We start from the raw sequence: 18,450 nt of genomic DNA on the forward strand, positions 1-18,450 counted from the left end.
AAAAGCCAGAAACACCACAAAATCACTGTTTAGAATTTAATTTCTATACAATGAACTTTGAGAGCACTGATAATATCAATTACAGAGAAAGGCCATGTATTTTCTTGTTTCTTCAAATCAATGTAGCAGGCCAGGCATTTTAGAAAACAGGCTCTGAAAAAGCATCCTACTTTTTTACTCATCAGCATATTTACCTTTTACTTAGTAATCATAACACTGACACAATAAAAACTGGATTGGCAAGCCATGGTAATTTACTGTTTGCAAATAAACTGTATCCAAAACAAAGAAGGAAATATCATTTTAAAAGTCCAGCAAATTAGAATTACTAAGACTGAAATTTTAAGGCACCGACTGATGATTACTGATGACTCCTTAAAAAAACACTGCTGATCTGTAATAAGAAGTATATAGGTTTATGATTTTAACGCTCACTGTTTTCCTGTCATTCTGAGTTATATGGTAATACATCTGAAATCTATCAAATTGCCTTCTGAAAATCTCCCATCTGGTGACTGAAATCAGAAATCTGGAACTTAAGGTATTGCAAAGATGACAAACATTCTTGTTCCTTAAGCTTCTAGAATTATTAAATTATGCAGTCTATAACACAGAGGGTGTTAAACACATGTATTGTGGAATACAGATCTAGACAGAGTTCTACACTGGTGTCAGGGAAGCCCTTTTTTTTACCAAAGCACATCTAAGGTATTTTAAAGTAGAACACAATGTCCAAAACCCTCACAACTAGCAGTCATTTACAACTACGTGCACAAGACTTAGTAGTGGCTCTTATTTTCCTTTTATTTTTATAAACATTTTTTAGACACTTAATTTGATAACTGGATAATAAATTACATACTTCAAACTCTGGTGAAACAAATTTCAGTGCAAATTTCAAATGCAAACTGAATTAATCTGCAAATCGAACAACTACGTCAGACTTCCTCAGGTCATTCCTGACAGAACCTCCAACACCATCTTTTTCCTTCATTCCACCACCACACCTTATAAAAACTACTGGAGTACTGAAGGGGATTGTGAAATTAGGACACTGCTTTTTGGTGGAACACTGTTCTGCACTAAGAAAAAAACAGCTCAGAGTTTATCCCTATCATAGAGTTAATTTTCCTAGTACCATACCTAGTAGCTGGTATGGTACTGTGTTTAGGATTTAGGATGAGAATTTAGTTGATACCATGCTGATGTTTTAATTATTGCAGAGCAGTTCTTACACTAAGCCAAGGACATTTCAGCTTCTCACACTGTCCTGCCAGCAGGCAGGCTGGGCTTGCAGCAGGAGCTGGGAAGGGACAGAACAGGACAGCTGACCCAAACTGGTCAAAGGGGTATTCCATACCATATGGGGTCATGCTGAGCAGTTATATGGGGTGGCTAGCTGGGGTGGGTTGGACCATATGCCAGGAACAGGTTGGGCACTGGTCAGCGGGTGGTGAGCAACTGCATTGTGCATCACTTGTTTTGTGCACGCTATTTTTACTAGTGCTATTACCATGATTATTTTCCTTTCTTTTCTGTCCTGATAAACTGTCTTTATCTCAAACCACAACCTTTCACTTTTTTTCCTATTCTCTTCCCCATCCCACTGAGGAGGGGCAAGGGTGAGCAAACTGCTGTGTGGTGGCTAGCTGGCTGGATTAAACCACATCTTGATATAAATAAGTAGTTTGAACTTTTAAGAGAATACAACAATGAAAGTGCAGAAATCTTACAAAGTCCATAGTGAAAATATCACTTGTAAACTGTGGAACAGTCAGGGAGGAACATGTAAACATGCTGCTTACACTTAAGACTTAATGGCAAAGTTCCTGTTAGCATTCCATCTCCTCATTTCAAGTCCCCAGTTACACAATATTCCATACATTTACAGACTCCTACTGCTACCTTAGCCTACTGTTACCTTGGAAGTCTCTGCATTGGCTCAGTAAACGCTATTGGCCAACAACATAATAAAAATAAATCCTAGTGAGCAATTTTCCTTTTTTAAGTTAATGTTCAAAATGTTACTAGCAATGCAGTTAAGGAAGATTATGGGATCATCTCATATTTCATGCATTGAATAGTTTCCCTGATATATTGGTATTTGATAATTTGCTGCAGTAAGATGAAGTTATTTTATTCAAGAAAGAAAAAAAAAAAAAGAATTCAAAGTTGCCTGGCCTGATTTTTTTTTTAAGCGTAGATAAGATAGTTACCATCCACTGGAATTGAAGAGAAGGAATTGCTTCTGTTAATGCAAATTTGCCATTCACGGTTGATTTACAATGCAAGTTACCTGAGCTACTAACATATCTGAACAGAAAAAAAGCCCCAAATCTTCAAGATCCGCACCAGAAGAGCAATGCTGCTCTGAAGCAGAATGCAAATTAAATCTCAGCCTTTCCAGTAATTTCACCGTAACACCATGAAAAAGACAGTTTAAACACACAGCTAACAGCGCAGTGGTGGCTAACAATGAACTGAGGCTGCTTCAAGTCAATTTTTCTTCTGCAGCAGGAATACAGAGATGAATGTTTGTCACATATATACACCTCCAAATGTGCTTAAGAAATAATATCCTCCAACTGCATCGTTTCAGTTGCCAATGTTTTCCAAATCCTGAAGAGAGCATCCTGAAAAAGTATTTTATTCACTCGGCCTCCCAGGGGAGACAACGTAAGAAACACAGCCAGTAGTAGAACTTGCCAACAGTATCAGACAACAACAGAATAGTTTCATGTTAAGTCAACAAGGGGAATGAGAAACAGGTTGGAGTATGGAGGACTATGACTGAAAAGACAATTTTAATAGCATATCTCTTTAAAATAAGGTTTTATATACACATCATACACATTAAACAATTTTATGTTGCAAGGGTTACAGGTAAGATGATTCTTTTTCACAGCTGTTTATGAAAACACTGAATGTTCTGGTGACTTGAGTTTCAGACCTAAAATAAGATAAAGCTCATCTGTATATAGGTGTTTACATATGGTAAACTACAACAGAACACCCAGTGTTTTGTCACTTAAAATTTTCAAAAGAAAAAATTGATTTTTTCCCCCAACCACAGATATAACAGTCTATTTAAACAAAATATTCAGTTGATGTTTTATTATACTGTCATTACCTTGCCTTTCATAAGCCCACCACTCTTTATTTATTAATATCTTAGCCTGCAAGGTTTATAGATCAGATGATAAAACAGATTCAGTGGTTGTACAGACCTGTGTATTTTGGGAATCTGAAAGAACTTCGAAAGCACTGAGCACTAAAATACAAACCACACAAATTGTTATTTGGTCTGTTATTTCTTCAAACATTGTAGATATACAGCAATGTAATAAGAAGTTCAGTTTAGGTGGCACATCCAAAAGCAGCAGGTCACTATCATGCTCCTGGGGAAGACGCAGATTTTATCCAGTCGGGATACGATTGTAACCAAGTAACTCCTACACTGTAAATCCCACAGCTCCATGCTGTATGGAAGAGCTCTAGTTTCTTGCCAAGTTTACTTTCCTGTTTGGACCGGAAGTCATCTCCCTAACAATACTTCGATTTTATTTAAATCATTTCTTATCACAGTAATCTTCCAGAAGCAAAGAATCTTCTAAAAGACAGCAGCTTTCAATTTATAAGTTTATGTTTCTTATACTTTCCAAGACCTCATCATGGAACCAGCTTTCAGTAAACACACTAGAGTTTTGCAAAGCCTCAAAAAGACGCTTGTAGTCTTCTGGGTATAAATTACCTGTTACAACATCTGTTGGAATTTCTAGTGCTTTCAGTAATTGGCCACTATTGTCCAAGCTCCATGAACTGAAACAAACAAACAAACAAATTATAATGGAGCATTTCTCCCTGTGAAGAAACAGTATCTGAAGGTCAATTTCATCCTTTCACAGCTTCCACAAGTTAACAACTTCTCCCTATGACACAAGTTATTTTCAATCATACTACAAACAGAAAAACTTCTACTAAGAAGCCATGCAAATACCCAATAATGCCCCCAGCACACACGCAGAGGATATCAAACCACATAACTCACCCCATTAGAGGGTTAGCTCCCTCGGTCCCCTCCTCCAGCTGCACAACAATAGACATTCCTGTCCTAGACAATAGACAAACCCCTATCCCAGCTGTCAGCAACCGACATTACTGCATAAAAGGGGGTTGCTCTTCAGTTCCTGGGGAATTAAAGCCAAGGTCATCTTCAGGAGGATGGCTGAGTACAGCATGAGGTAGCGTGGTTTAAACCTCCCAGGTATTTTCTTCTATATATAAACAGATCTATAAACTGTCTCCACATTCACATCACTGCTATGAAAACTGGGCCTTTTATAAATGTGCATATACATTAACTATTTCCCAGACAAGAAAAGGGGATATAAATATACAAAAGAAAGAATTAGAAGCCTTCAAGGTTAGCTCCACTTCCTGGCTGAAAGATCGAGTGGAGACTAGATAAACCACTGAGCTTTAAGAAAGAAATCCATTAAGGCTCTCTGCACAGGATTTTTTTTGTGTGTGTCCCATCCCCTTACATCCCCCCACCTCCTCCCTGGAAATTAGCATCCATTAACCCCTACCAATAAATGAGAAATATGTTAATTATTTTCATCAACAACTTGAAGCCAATACTTCAGAGAGTACAAACACTTCACATTTATGGGAACAGAAATCTAGTGATCGTATTGCCAAGTGAGCAACTCCAATGTCATATCAAAGGGAATAAATAATTAAAGAGAGCTGCATAATTGGTAAATAAGTCCAAAGTCTAATTTTTGAATGCAGTAACAGAAAGCCATGTGAGGACATCCCCACTCAACCTTCAATAACCTTCAGCTATTTTCATTAGCACTGCTTTGATGTTTCTTATAATCCAAAACTCTTCTGCAGCTTTTTAATTTTTATACCTGCAAAGACTCGGTGACTTTATTGTTATGTCTAAACTGAGTAAAAATTTCTTGCAGGTACACAAGCTCACCTCCATTAGGTGTGCAGTGAATGTCTGTAATTCCAAAGTCTACGTACTTGCCTACCTTCCTGCCAAACCTCAAGTTTTTATCCTGTATGAATAAAGTCCAGGTACCCAAAATATTGTACTTGGGCTGAAAAAATGAAGTGTTCTTTTCTACACAAAGGTAATTCAAAAAGATGCTGAATTTCATCTAAAATAAATACTGCTCTGAGAAAGTATTTCAGCATTTTCCCTTTATTTCTTTAGGAAACGTATAAAAACTTGAAACACTTCCATACTTACTTTAATCTATCAGTAAGTCTAGATTTGCGTTTAGCAAGACACTGCTTCACCATGAAAATGAAGGTAGCTGAATTTGTGGGCTTCAAGCCTTCTGAAAATAGATCTCGCTGGGGAGTCAGTCGTACCAAACATAAATGGTCATTTGGCAGCCACTGCAAGAAAAACAAAATAAGTCATTGAAAATTAGTCATTTTTAAGACACTGCCTGTCTTTTTCTAAGAGAAAGCATTTCAACTGGGCCAGCAGTAACACTTCTTAGAGTTTTAGAAGGTAAAAAGATAATGACATTGAAAGCGGAAGCTATCAAATTTTGTTCTGTAACTAAGATAGCTTTACCTTTTTTCTTTTTTATTTTTTTAAACAGGAAACGAAATAGGAAATCAAGCAGATACACTATGACATAATTTTAATTTTTTAAGATTGTGTTTTCTTAGTTGAAATAGACAATACAGGCTTTGAGATCCAGACTTCCAGCACTTAACTAGCACACAGAATGTACATTGGACATGTGAACAACCACTTTGATCAAAACCAGCAGCATACTGACTATGTTATTAATCATGGTAACAGCTTTTGTATTCAAGCTGGTAGATGTGACCCTGACATTAAATTTAAATAAGATTTTACCTGTTCACATGTCCTCATGATATTTATTTACTGTATTTATTTCCTCATCATATAGACACTAGTTTATCTCAGTATTTAAGATTGGAGCAATCCTTCACCCTCTTCATCTTCTACATGCTGCCCATGAGTTTTAATTGGAACACTTAAAAAAAATGCACTATTCACAGCCAAAAGATACATGTGTGAACACTGTTATAAAGTTATTTTTAATCTTTAATTAAAGGGGCTTAGCTGCATCTCTGAAAGAAGAAAATGATCTTACCATGCTCTTTGAAACTGCCAGTCCCTTGTTTTTCAAGTTAGTTACAAAGGATGACCAGGGCTCCTATGAGAAGAAGCAAACATTACAGAAATGAAGTGCTTTGTTAGAATTTAGAAAAACATTTACCATCAATCCTATCAAATTCAAAGCATACTCCATTCTAAACTTTGTTTTAAAACCATGTAAATACATTAGAAATATATATATATATATATAAAGTTTAAGTAATATACACAAAGGCAAGACTGAAAATGCTATTTAGCCATGCTCTAGACAAAGTATCTGAGTAGCACTGCTAAAATTATTTATAATCAAATAGCTTTTGAATATATTACCATGCATAACTGGGACTGCTCATTGGTTTCAAATTGAAAATTTGATTATTTCAAATTGAAAATTTGAACCAAATTTTCAAATTTTCAAAGCTAAAAACTGAAAAGAAACACCTGACCATAAGATCTGCTGTACTGAGTCTGAATAGAAGTCTCACCAGCCCAACAACTTGACTCCAGAAGCAGCTACAAGCAGATGCAAGGCAGGCAGTGCATGACCAGGCCATGCCTATATAATTGTTCCTTGAGCATCATCGTATTCTTCAACCTCACCATATTTAGAAATGTCCTCTCTATACCTCATGTTACAAGCCATTTGGAGGACAACAGATAATGAAACTTACGATTTGAGATCAGCATAGCATTTAAACTATGAAAGAAGCTCCTAGAAAAAACAGGGCACAAACAAACAAAATCTTAAAAGAGTAAAGCGAGTGGAAGCTAATGAACAATTTCAAAAAACTTTTTAAAACTAAATCGTAGCGCATGTGACAAGATAAGATGATTCTTGACTAGCATGAGAAGCAGGCTTGCTTTGCAAGTAGAAGCACTAAAACTGAAAAAGTATTTCTACTGAAAATTGCTCAGGAAGGTGAAAGCACACATGATGCCAAAACACAGAGGACATAAAGAGCAGACTCTGACAGATTGGAAGAGCAGCCTAAATCTCACACAACACCTAGCAAGACAGAAAAGACTTGTCCATATCCAAAAGTTTTCAGTAGTGCTCCACTAATTTCAACATCAAATTACCTTCCAATTTGATTACAATAGCAAAACCAGTACAAACCCTTTTGTATATGCACATTTATAGCATGAGACTGTGTCATTTGGTACAACAAACTTACCATATGCAGTAGCTGAATTTCACATCCTACTTGGCAAAGCACAGAAAGTGCTTGATAAGCCCTCGATTCCCCAGGCTTTGCTGTTAATACCTAACAAAATGTCAAAGCAGAAACATCTTTGTTGAAAAAAACAAACAAACAAAAAACAAGACTGCTTCTTTATCTAAGAAAATCCTTATAAACTTAACAGGTGGTAAGAAATTCATAGTTAAGTCTGAAATTCCAAGACTAAGTTACATTACACCCCAGTTTCTGTGATTTTAGTATGCTTGTTAGAAAATGCAATTAGAAGACATTATGGCAATCTAAGTATTGTTTTGCAGCGATTATTTGGATAACTGAACTGAGTAGGAATTTTCAGCTTACACTTTCAGGCCCCTTTTAAGGCAGAGAAAAGTTTCACACAATAAAGAAAGATTGATCACATTTTGTTTTAAAACTGTAACGTGGGTAGAGTTCATAGCGTAAGTTCTTCCCCACTGATAAGAAAATATTCCCATTAAGACACACAGAGTAAGCCAACCATCTCCCTGAACATTCAGCACCTTGCAGTCATCCTCCTGATGTTACAATATTACACATTAGACAACTCAGTGCAACAAAACAAAATAAAAAAAGAAACCCCCATACACAGTTATGTGCAAACAGAGCAAAGAAGTCACAAAATGAAGATTTAACTTATCATAGATTTAGGAATTAACAGTGCCCACTAAAAAAAGTCCCAATTACTTTTACTTTGGTACACAATACTCATTTAAGAGGATTCACAATAAACACAGAAAAGTTACACTAAAATGACTATGCTGCCCTCTCTTTGTTCAAATGTCTAGCCAGTAAAAATGTAACAAGCAAATATTCCAGTGGTATCCAGCCTATCATTTTGCAAGAGAACATACTTAGACTTTAATTTTTTCCAGTAGGGTGACAGAACACAGCTTGTGTTGGCGCACCTGGAAGTCTTTCCTTACCTCGAGTAACTCAAGGTTAGTGCCTTTATGAATCACAGTTTAAAAAAAAAAGTAACCTTGAACTAAAAGTAAAATTCTAAAAGTTTGAGACAGCACAAATTAGGAGCACATAATCCAGAAAGCTACTCTGCCCCTCAGCATACAGAACTTTAATAAAAAGGTGTGTGATTTACTCATATTTTGTCTCAATTTTTTTCAGAACTGCACGCAAAGTTTGTTCAAGTGGACAAGTGCATAAAACCGAGCATGCTATTTAGCAACTGAATATTCTTCAATAGAACTTGTCAATTCCCTCTTCACTGTCCCGCAATTAGGAACCAATTTTGTTGCAAAAGCATGTTACAGAATTTAAGCACCTCAGAAGTTATAATATTTTAAAATTCTGTCAAAAAAAAAAAAAAATCACCAGCAAAAAGACTAACTCGACAATATAACTGTTTGGGTGTACTGTGAAGCACTACTTATTCTCTACTACCTTCAAAATCTCTTGCACATACCTTGTACTCTTTTTCACTTATAAAGATGTTGAGCTCTACTCTTCCATATCTGAATATGGAACTGCATTCATACAGGATAAAAAGTAGCCTCCAAAGTGTGTTCCTTTCCTTTTTTTGTGGCAAGATTCCAAAAATTTTCACAGGTACATCTGTTTCAATAGTGTGCAAAAGTAACTTTAAAATTTTGCAATATGTACTGGAAAATCTCATTAATGCTAACGTGTAGTTTACAAACAAATAAAAAAAAAAGAGTCAGCTCATTTTATTCAAGAATGAATAAAATTCAAGCTTTATTCAAAGCTAAGCCTTGTTTGCATTAGACTAAGCCTTTATTACAATAAGCAAATAGCTGAGATTTCATATTGCCATTTTTTGGAGCTATTACGGATCTACCTAAATAAAGCTGAAATTTAGGAAATGATCAAATGATACCCATGAATGCAATACATGTATTAAGATAGAGCATACACCTCAAGACCCAAAGATTTTTCCAAACCGCCCATGCAGCCTTCAAATGTGTTTATAACATGTGCAATCTCATACACATACCTGCTCTCCAAGGAACTGCTGCTACACCCATGGCTTCAAAAAGCTTGTCAGAACACACAGCAGGCGGTTTCACTGTTCCAGTGACCAAAGGATCCAGTCTGAAGAAGTCACCATAAATCACCTTTAATTGTCCATCCAGGCTGTTCTCTAAGGACTGAACCAAATTAAGTTTCAGTTGAAGAATGCAGTAAACTGCCTTACAAAACACTCAACCAAGACATGAAGTTGTTCAAGCACTAGAAAAAGACAGACTTCAGAGTTGGGTCTTATAACTGACAGGAAAAATAACTTCCTTTATTATGCAAGGCGTTTCTGTGCTGCTCGGCTGGAGCTTTAAACCCCTCCCCATACTAGTAGTATGTTCTGCAGTGTTTTGAAAAAAATAAAAAAAATACATATTAAACTGAGCAAACCACTACATTTAGTAATTTCCAGCTGAAATTCTTCATATACACAGCGAATGAGAGACTTAGGCACAAAACATGCCTTTTATGCACATTTTGAAAGAGGTTAGAGTCTTAAGCTCCTAATCTCTGCTTTACTGTAACACCTGCCTTCTGTGCAACTTCTAAGGCTCTGTCTGACCACCTCTGAAAGCACACAGTGTTAAGGTGAACACAAGAGTTAACACCTGTTGGTCTTCATATTGCCAGCCAGCCACAAGACAATAGATTAACTAATACCGTGAGACTATAAGAATAACCAAGAGGATCTTTACAGGTTTTTGGAAGCTACACGTGGACATCCTGCCTAAACATACACAATTACAATGACTCTGCTTAAGACTAGCCTCAAAAATTTATATATGAAACTATGAACTTGAATTTGCACATACTCAAGATGTCAAATTAATTGGTTATAAAATAGTCAGACTGTTGCTGACTGTTCAGTGTAAAACCAAACAATACTTACTATTATTAAGCATTATTTCAGATGTTGTAAGTAACAATGACTGGCTAATTCCTTTTTGATCCCACAGTTATTATGTATTTCGTAATTAATGCCTCATTTTCCCCTTAATTAAAGTTTTAGAAACATGCTACCAAACCAAAAGTGTACCTGTAAGTTTGGAAGGAAAGCTGGGTGACTTTCTAGAGCTACCACTCTAACACCTGCATTGAGTAGAGTCCGGGTCAAGATTCCAGGCCCTGTAAAGAGGAGGGGGAAGGGGGGGAAATACATATTTTTAAAACCAATTTCCCTTGAGTGATTTTTCCAGCACAACAGTTGGGGTATAGCACTTTTAATAGGGAGGTAACTCATGTCACTTGTTTCAAAATAACGGTTTGAAAACAAATGTACACAGTGTCCCTTAGATTACTGAGTGAGTTGCACTAAGCACAGTGTTAGTTTGATGCAGAGGACCATTAGTTATATCTCAAATACATCCCCTGCTTTTTCTGCTGCCAAATGAAGCAGCCTTTGGAACCTTACCCACATGACCCCTACGGGTAGCACACCCTCCATGTAGCGTGGCACACAAGCATTAAGCAATTACGAGCGGCAGCAGTCTGAAGGGCCCGCACCCCTATGCCTGCCGTTAGCGGCAGCGACCAAGCCCGCCTCCAAACCCCAGGCCCCTCACCGCGGGCGGCCCCGCCGTCCCCGCAAGGTCACCGCGCGGCGGGGCGGGGCGGGCCGGGAGCCGACTCACCGGGGCCGCACTCCAGCACGACGGGCTGGGGGCCGCGCGCAGCCCCGAGGCAGCGCTGCACGGTGCGGGCCAGCCGCGGGCAGGCGATGAAGCGGCGGAGCGGCCCTCCCGCCCGCCGGGCCTCCTGCACCAGCCGCTCCGCCTCCGCCGCCTCCGGCACCCGCAGCCCGGGGCTCGGCCACCGCCCCGCGACCCCCCGGCCCGGCGGCGGCGGCGGCGCCGGCCGCGGGCAGCCCAGCAGCGGCCGCAGCCCCGCCGCCAGGAGCCGGCCGCAGCCCGGCCGCATGGCGCCGCGCCGCTGCCCAGCGCCGGCCGCGCCGGCTCCTTAGCAACGGGCGGCGTCACTTCCGCCTCGGCACGGCGCCTCTCTAGCGCTCTTCCGCCCTGGCGGCGGCGGGGCTGGAGCTCCCTCTCTATGGTGCCAGCCCCGCAGCGGCGCCCGGCGCACCGAGACCCCCCCCCCCCTCACCCCGGTACTGCCGCGTCCCCGCGCCGTGCCCGCGCCATGCCCGCCTCTCCCCGCGCCTCCCCGCTGCCCTCCGCGGGTGCCTGAGCCGCGACGGAGCCCAGGTGAGTGCCGGGGCTCGCTCCCGGCGGCAGGAGCAGGAGCAGGAGCAGGAGGCGCCCTCCCGCTGCTCCCCCGCCGGCACCGGGCGCTGCCCCTGCCCCTGCCCCGGTACCGCCGCGGTGCCCCCATAGCGGGGCTGGCCGGGAGCCGGGGGCCGGGCTCCCCCTCGCTGCCGGGTGGGCAGGGCGCTGGCGTAGAGCTCGGTCCGGTTTTAAGCCGGACTTCGCGTTTTTCATAGCTTTTTTTTTTATTTTTTTCTTTTTTTTTCTCCTTCTCTCGCTAATTAGGCTGCTAATTCGGTAATTTGTAGGTCTTTGGGCACATCAAAAGGAGCTCGGTTTTCCTAGGTGAAGCGTTGGGCAATGCCCTAATTCAGCATCCCGTGCTGAAGTCCGTGCTGTGGCCACAGACATCTTAGGCACGGTCACTCTGTCACCGCCTTGTGTTCCATCAACTGTAAGGATAAGCAAAGGATTTTGGAAAATGTTGCTCTAAGAGGAGGTCTTGTTGCGCTCTACAGCTGCCTGAAAGGAGCTTGCAGTGAGGAGGGGGTCGGTCCCTTTTATCTCAAGTGATGAGACACAAGGAAAGGGTCTCAGGTTGTGCCAGGGGAGCTTTAGGTTGGATATCAGGAAGAATGTCTTCACCAGAAAGGTGGCCAAGCATCAGAACAAGCTGCCCAGGGAGGCGGTGGAGTGGCCATCCCTGGAGGTATTTAAGAGAGGAGTGGATGTGGTGCTTAGGGACATGGCTTGGTGACAGAACTTGGTGGTGTTGGGTGAGCGCTGGGCTTGATGATCCTGAAGGTCTTCCCCAGCCTGGCTGATTCTGTGATTCTCAAGCTCTCGGGATTTTAGGATCATCACTGCATGGGCTATTCAGAGTAACTGAGATTATTCTCCAGAACGCTTGCTAAGTAAGACCCAGAGCTATGCCCTGACACTCTTCATACACTAGAAATGACGTGTGTTTTTTATTTGCATTTTCATATTATATTTTCTTAACTTCAGCATAGGAGTTGCCCACGTTGAACTTTAGATCTATATAGATCTATCTATCTATAGGATACATTTATGATTCTCTAATTTATTTATTTTTCGTTCCCCCTAATGAAGGAGCCTGCCCTATATTCATATACTGAATTTTGCACGCATAAGGGACTACCTGACTACCTCTTTCTGACGTGGTTGTTATCCGTGTTGAAACCTTAGGAAAATGGTAAGTTTTGTATGTTTTTAATTTAGAAATTACAATGCAGAAAATTGTTTAATCCAGTAACGTATATCCCAGGGACGTTCGAACAGTCAACTTGGGGCTATTTATAAGCTAACAACTGATCACATGGCATATATTTTTTAATCCGGCTATTATCACAAACAAATATTTGAACTTACAGTCTTACCTTGTATAGGCATGTCTTTGCAATTTAAGTTCCTTGTTGGGTGCTCTGAAGTTGTTTCCTTCTAATTACAGTTTTTTGAAACAGAGAAGGAATCAGAAGGATTCCAGCCTGTGCTTAAACCGAAAGAGCTCATTGCTTGTATGGGTTAAGAAGATGAATAAAGGGATGCTTTTCTTCTCAACAGTTCTAAATATCTTTTGCGTTTACTTTCATTTTGTTCCGTGTAAAGCTTATTGTTTAAATTAATTTTGAAGAGTTAGTCTTGTAGTATTATCCACTTAGTAACAGGAAATTTTAACAAGCATTTCTGAAGGGGAAAATTGTCATAGTATATACATCTTGATCTCCATTTTTCAAACTGTACGCCCATACTTCATTTTCTGTACAAATTCAATAGAATTTCTGTCTTGCACATAAACGAAAGGTATGTGAATAGAAATTTTCAAGATCTTAATTTTTCTTGTCTTGGTAGTGATACTTGTCATTAGATTCTCCTCTTTGGCTCAGAATACAGATTAAGTTTGCTAGCATTGTTTTAGAAACTCTTTCTGTTTTATTCACCATATCATATTTGCATTTCCAATTGCATCATTGGAAAATTTGATCTTAAAATCTACTGTCAATGTTGATTGTTCCTTACTTAAATTATGCATATATTGAAAAGCTCACCTGTTACCAAACAGTGCCTCTGGTGCTAATTTTAAAGAAAGGCCTGCAATAGAAGTGATGTTCAGAAAATAAGGTGGAAGAATCCCTTAAATATGTTCTCTTCAGTAGTATGAAAAGGAAGTAACTTGCCGTATGGTTGAATTGACAGAAACCGTTCTGTGCCTTGCTGAGATGCAGAATGTCACAGAGTCACTGTTTGCACTTGAGTTTTATTCAGTGTGTTTCATTAATCTTGTTGTAATACTGTGGATGGTGACCAAGGAGAAGAGCAATAAGAGATTTCCTCAAAAGCTCTGTAAGTGTTTACACTCAGAAGGTGGCAAAATATGATCAAAAGTTTGGAAGTAGTCCCGTAGGAAGATTTTTTTTTTTTTTAAATCATTGAGTAGCCTCATTGTTTTGTCCTATTCCCCTGTTACACTGTCCCTCTGTTGCAAGCCCATATAAGCACACAATAGAAGTCCCAAGGGCTAAAGTAGCTTTTAATCCTGTGCCACAATCTGATTTGAGATGCAGAGCAGTTACAATCCTGTGGTTGTATCAGAAATCTTCCTGCTAAATGAAAATCATTCCTTATAATGAGGTCGGTAAATTGCATTTAGACCCATTGTGCTCTATAAACCTTGATTTTATGTGTAATCTGTTGATGGTGAAAAACAGCTAGGCTCTTGGATTCAGGGGATTTGTTCTTGTTTTGTTTTTTGTTTTTTTTTTTTTGGTGTTTGGCTAAACTATTAGTAGTAAGGAAAGCAGGAGTCCAAGGTTCCTTGGAAGCCTGCCTGCTCCATATGACAGTGTAGCTTCCAGCCTAGTATTAGCAACACTTAAAACCTTATTAATTGGAAATTGCCTTTTAAAAATGCCCTAGATCAAATGTGTAGATCACTGGAGAGCGCCAGTTAGGTGAAGCTATTAAGTGCTGTGTTCTTTGAGGTCATTTCTGAGCACTAGGTGTATGCTCATGTATGTGACCATAAGCTTATTTGAAAAAACTTTGTTAAGCCACTCTTCCTTTGCATTCTTTTCTGCTGTAATAACATTCTATTTAATACTAAACTGTTTTCATACCAGGTGCAGTTTGACTTTCCAGCCTGTCAAACAGCGCAGCAAAGTTCACAGCTAACAACAGAGCCATTCAGCACAAAAATAAACGTTTAAAATGAGCTGATGGCTTGAATTCTGGCCCTGCAGATGTTAATAGCAGTGTCCCCATCTTATTTTGCCTTATAATGAACACTAAGCAGCAATATTTTTTAACATTTTCAGAGGAGAAGCAAGGGTTCTGTGGTGTGAAGACTGTTGCATAAGCTGTGTATTGTAAAGCGTTTTGGCAGGGGTACAACCTTCTCACTCTGTGCTATATCTGTCTGTGTATACAGCGAAACTCAGTCCCTAGGGCTATCAATCTGGCATCTTTCAGCAGCAGTAAAAGTACTGCAAATATTTTTTTGTGCGCATGCAAAAAAGTGCTATTAAAACCTTTGTAGACAGCAGTAAAACATTCCAATAAGCGCGTCTTCTGTTTACTTCTCTCAGAATTCCTCTTCATTGAATTTTGATACATACACATCAGCACATTCTGCACACTCAGATTCACTCACCCCTGTTTGTGTGTGTATGTTTTCATAAGTCTATTTTGAATACTTTGGCAATGCAGTCTTGCTCAAGGGTTTTTCATGTTAACATCTTTTTCATTCTTTTTCTAAACTTATTTATCTTCTTATTGTTTAACTGTGATGTCTTTAAAAATACACTGCTGACTTACAAGGGGAGTGTAGAGGATGAATGGTGTTATTGTCAAGTATTTCTGTATACAAACTTTGGTGGGTTACACGTTTGATTTTGTTAGGAATAGAGTTGCCTAGGAACATGAAGTTTTTTTCTGTGGTTGTTCCAATAAGCTGTGCCCTCTCTCCAAACTGGATGGCTAATGTGTAACCTTGCAATCTGAGTTTTAACACTGCTTTTCTCTGTCTGTGGATTAGGTTTTATGGTTTGTTTGTGTGTGTGTGTGTGTGTGTTTTTTGTTGTTTGTGTGTTTTTGTTTTTTTTTATTTTTAAATATTATACTACTGGGCAAATTGAGATTAATTCAAAATAACTTTGGGATTTTAAATAAGTAAATGAATAATCTGGATATTTATCTTTGCAATATCAGCATCTGTTAGGAAGATTTTTAGGCTCACTTGAGGAATATGTCATTGAAACAATGTTGAAATTGGTAATATACGTTTTGGGGGTTCTGTCCTACTGACTGAAACACAGAATTTTAGAATCATACGCTCGCAGTCTTGAAATGAGATTATGGTGGTCTATCATTTTAGACCAAAATTAATAAGTAAGGGCATCGCATTTCTGGTGTTTGTTTGTTAATTGTGTTGTGGTCACTTACATCAAAATAAACGTATTGGAGGACACCTGTCCTGCAACTTACAAGTTTGTAAGTTGTTCAGTAATATTTTGCCATCTTTTTTCATTTGTGTATTTAAAAAAGAAAGTGACATTCACATTGCAAAGCTTACACATTTGATCCCAGCAAGATTTTATTACTGCTGGTGTATAAAATTACCCTTACTCCACTGTTGTGGCGGTTGCTAAGTTTCATATCTGGATTTCTGTTTTCTCAAGAGTGACTATTAAAAATCTTTTAGTGCTGAAACGTGACATCATTAGTACAAGGATGAAATAGCAATCACACAATGCCTCTTTCAGTTGTAACTCTCTTCCTGACATGGTACCATATAAACTATCTGGGTTTGGTTTTTAAATGAAATGAGTTTTTGTCTTCTTACAGTACTGACACTATGTTTTATTAATATTTGTGTCATTTGTGACTTTCTAATGGAAATACATGTGTGGTTTTTTTAATGGAAACTGCTACTTAAACCAGTCTTGATAACTAGTATTTTCTGAAAAAGTGATTTAAAACACATTTCTGACTGTTGACATATTGATGTATTACAAACTTGCATCCAAATTCTAATAGCTGAAAGCTGAGTGTTTCAGAAAACCTCTCCAAGATCTCCAAAAGCATGTGCAAATTATTAGAGATGGCTCTTATAGCCAGCATCTATTTACACAATTAGAGCTGAATTGAGTTAACTTAATAACTTCCCCTTGGAGAGGGGAGGACCCAAGCAGCCATCAAGGCTAAATTCACCACTGAGCTAGGTGGTTGCAGCTTCGTTAATTTCAGTCTTAACTTCAGTAAGTTACACCAGCAAGTGATTTTGGGGGCTATGATTTGTTTAACATATGCTTCAAGTTAATACATGGTCAAGTTCTCATGTGTGCATTTAAGGGCAAAAAATTTGAGTGTTAAATGTGTGTTTTGTATCTCTTTACCATACTTATGCCCTTTACTAAAATACCTACTTTACAATCTTTTTAAATGTATTAATCTTTGCTATACCCCTGTGAAATAAATCAGTAATTTCCAGTTCAGAAATGCATTAAAGAGAATGTAGGAGTGTGACCAGCTCATGTGAGAGGTTCAGAGCAAAGAAAGGCTTCGATCTCACTCGCTCCTATCTGACGCTGAACTATGCGGCAGCTGAACCATCCTTCCTCTCTCAAATAGAAAACAGACTGATGCAACAGTTTGTTAGAGCTGCTGGGTGCTCTTAGCTTCTAATGACGAGAGTTATTGAAGCTCTTACAATTAGCTCTGATCTTAATTAGCCTTCAGTTGGGCCTGCAGGTTTGATAACAAAGAAGCCACAAACATGTAACACTTGCAGACAAGACTTGTTTCACAGATTTTATGGACAAGTTTTCCATTCTATTTGTGGTTGTTTCTGGTCTTGTTGTGATTTAGGACCTAATTAAATATTTTAACCATGCCAATTATCTTTATGTTGGTCAGGGCTATAAAACTTGCTCATTCCGCAGGTGAAAATTATGCAATTTAACTTCAGCATGAAATTCAACTCACAGAAAGTCTTGAACACTCTTGCTTCCCGAGATGGGCAATTTTTAGGTAATAACCCAGTTCTTCTTGCAGCTCTATTTTGAAGGACTTTGTTCTGTCATTTCTGCCTTTTTCTGAGCATGTTTAAAGTTGTTACCCGAGATAGTGGGACAGTTTAGATCTTCGTGTGATTTATTTTTTTTTTGGCTACCTTTTTTGAGGTGGTAGGGTGTAGCAGCTTTCTCAGGTCCTGCTAAAGCAAAGATTTAGATAAGAGTAAGTTGAGTTAGTCAGTTTTCAGTTAGGTTGTGCTCTTGTTTTTGTTTTAAACAAGAAAAAAGTACCCATCCTAGGAAGATCTTAGGATAACTCTTAGTTGGCCTTTTGCTAGGTAACCAAAACTTCTTGTTCAGAACTGTTTGATAGAAAATGCTGGTTGGTGATTGTTAGACAGGTATGTGTGAAGCTCTCTGTGTTTGCTTCTTTTTTGGCTAGTACTGTATTTATAACGAGTTTTACTCATAGATGAGAAAGATGCACAAACTCGTCTAATGGGAAGTTCCAATTTTTTTAAGCTTGGTAATCAAACTTGTGCACATATTCGGACGAGTAACAGCAATCTGGGAGTTGTTCATCTAGCAGGAAAATACAAAAATGAAAAAAGGCAAATTACGTCTGCTCATAAGGCTTCAAAGGAGATTCCTTTATCCTAAGACAGGAGCAGTTACATATAGGTTACTTCTGACCAGTGTTTTACCAGCTGCTGCAGTGATGAGGGTTCTCCATCCTCCTACCACAGTCTGTTCACCACCTTACGTCCCCTACCTGAGATATGTTTGGGTATTTTGCTGCAGAGAAGCTAAAAAAATTAACCCATTAAATGATGAGGTCCCATTTTATT

At 39.1% G+C, this 18,450-nt stretch overlaps 2 protein-coding genes across 3 annotated transcripts in view; one reads left to right on the forward strand and one right to left on the reverse strand.

Annotated features, from left to right (window-relative positions):
• Positions 1-779: 779 nt before the first annotated feature.
• On the reverse strand, positions 780-11,325 carry TFB2M (transcription factor B2, mitochondrial). Its single transcript, XM_027453859.3, has 8 exons — positions 11,001-11,325; positions 10,406-10,494; positions 9,347-9,500; positions 8,798-8,946; positions 7,333-7,422; positions 6,153-6,215; positions 5,264-5,415; positions 780-3,819 (listed from the first exon to the last, which is right to left on the reverse strand). Exons 1-8 carry the CDS (start codon positions 11,284-11,286, stop codon positions 3,633-3,635), a joined length of 1,170 nt encoding a protein of 389 aa, XP_027309660.1. The 5' UTR covers positions 11,287-11,325; the 3' UTR covers positions 780-3,632.
• A 24-nt stretch (positions 11,326-11,349) lies between these two features.
• The window catches only part of CNST (consortin, connexin sorting protein), a 54,381-nt gene continuing 47,280 nt past the window's right edge, over positions 11,350-18,450 (forward strand). The window contains exons 1-2 of one of the 2 annotated variants that reach the window (XM_027453860.3): positions 11,350-11,570; positions 12,684-12,786. Coding sequence is in view for 1 of the 2 variants with exons in the window: in XM_038176764.2 (XP_038032692.1) it covers positions 17,558-17,618 (61 nt within the window). In the remaining variant the exon portion in view is untranslated. Of the gene's footprint in view, positions 11,571-12,683; positions 12,787-17,542; positions 17,619-18,450 lie in introns of those variants that run through there. The other variant, XM_038176764.2, reaches the window with a different exon arrangement.

This window comes from Anas platyrhynchos, chromosome 3, assembly GCF_047663525.1.
Source record: "Anas platyrhynchos isolate ZD024472 breed Pekin duck chromosome 3, IASCAAS_PekinDuck_T2T, whole genome shotgun sequence".
Taxonomy (NCBI): domain Eukaryota; kingdom Metazoa; phylum Chordata; class Aves; order Anseriformes; family Anatidae; genus Anas; species Anas platyrhynchos.

What these genes read in the sequence shown, in the direction of transcription:
- TFB2M (XM_027453859.3), bottom strand. Translation starts at nt 11,286, where the DNA reads ATGCGGCCGGGCTGCGGCCGGCTCCTGGCGGCGGGGCTGCGGCCGCTG. An exon ending in TAAGTGAAAAAGAGTACAAG is followed by an intron (nt 7,423 to 8,797) that starts GTATGTGCAAGA and finishes ACATTTTGTTAG; the next exon opens with GTATTAACAGCAAAGCCTGG. An exon ending in AAATTCAGCTACTGCATATG is followed by an intron (nt 6,216 to 7,332) that starts GTAAGTTTGTTG and finishes TTCTTCTCATAG; the next exon opens with GAGCCCTGGTCATCCTTTGT.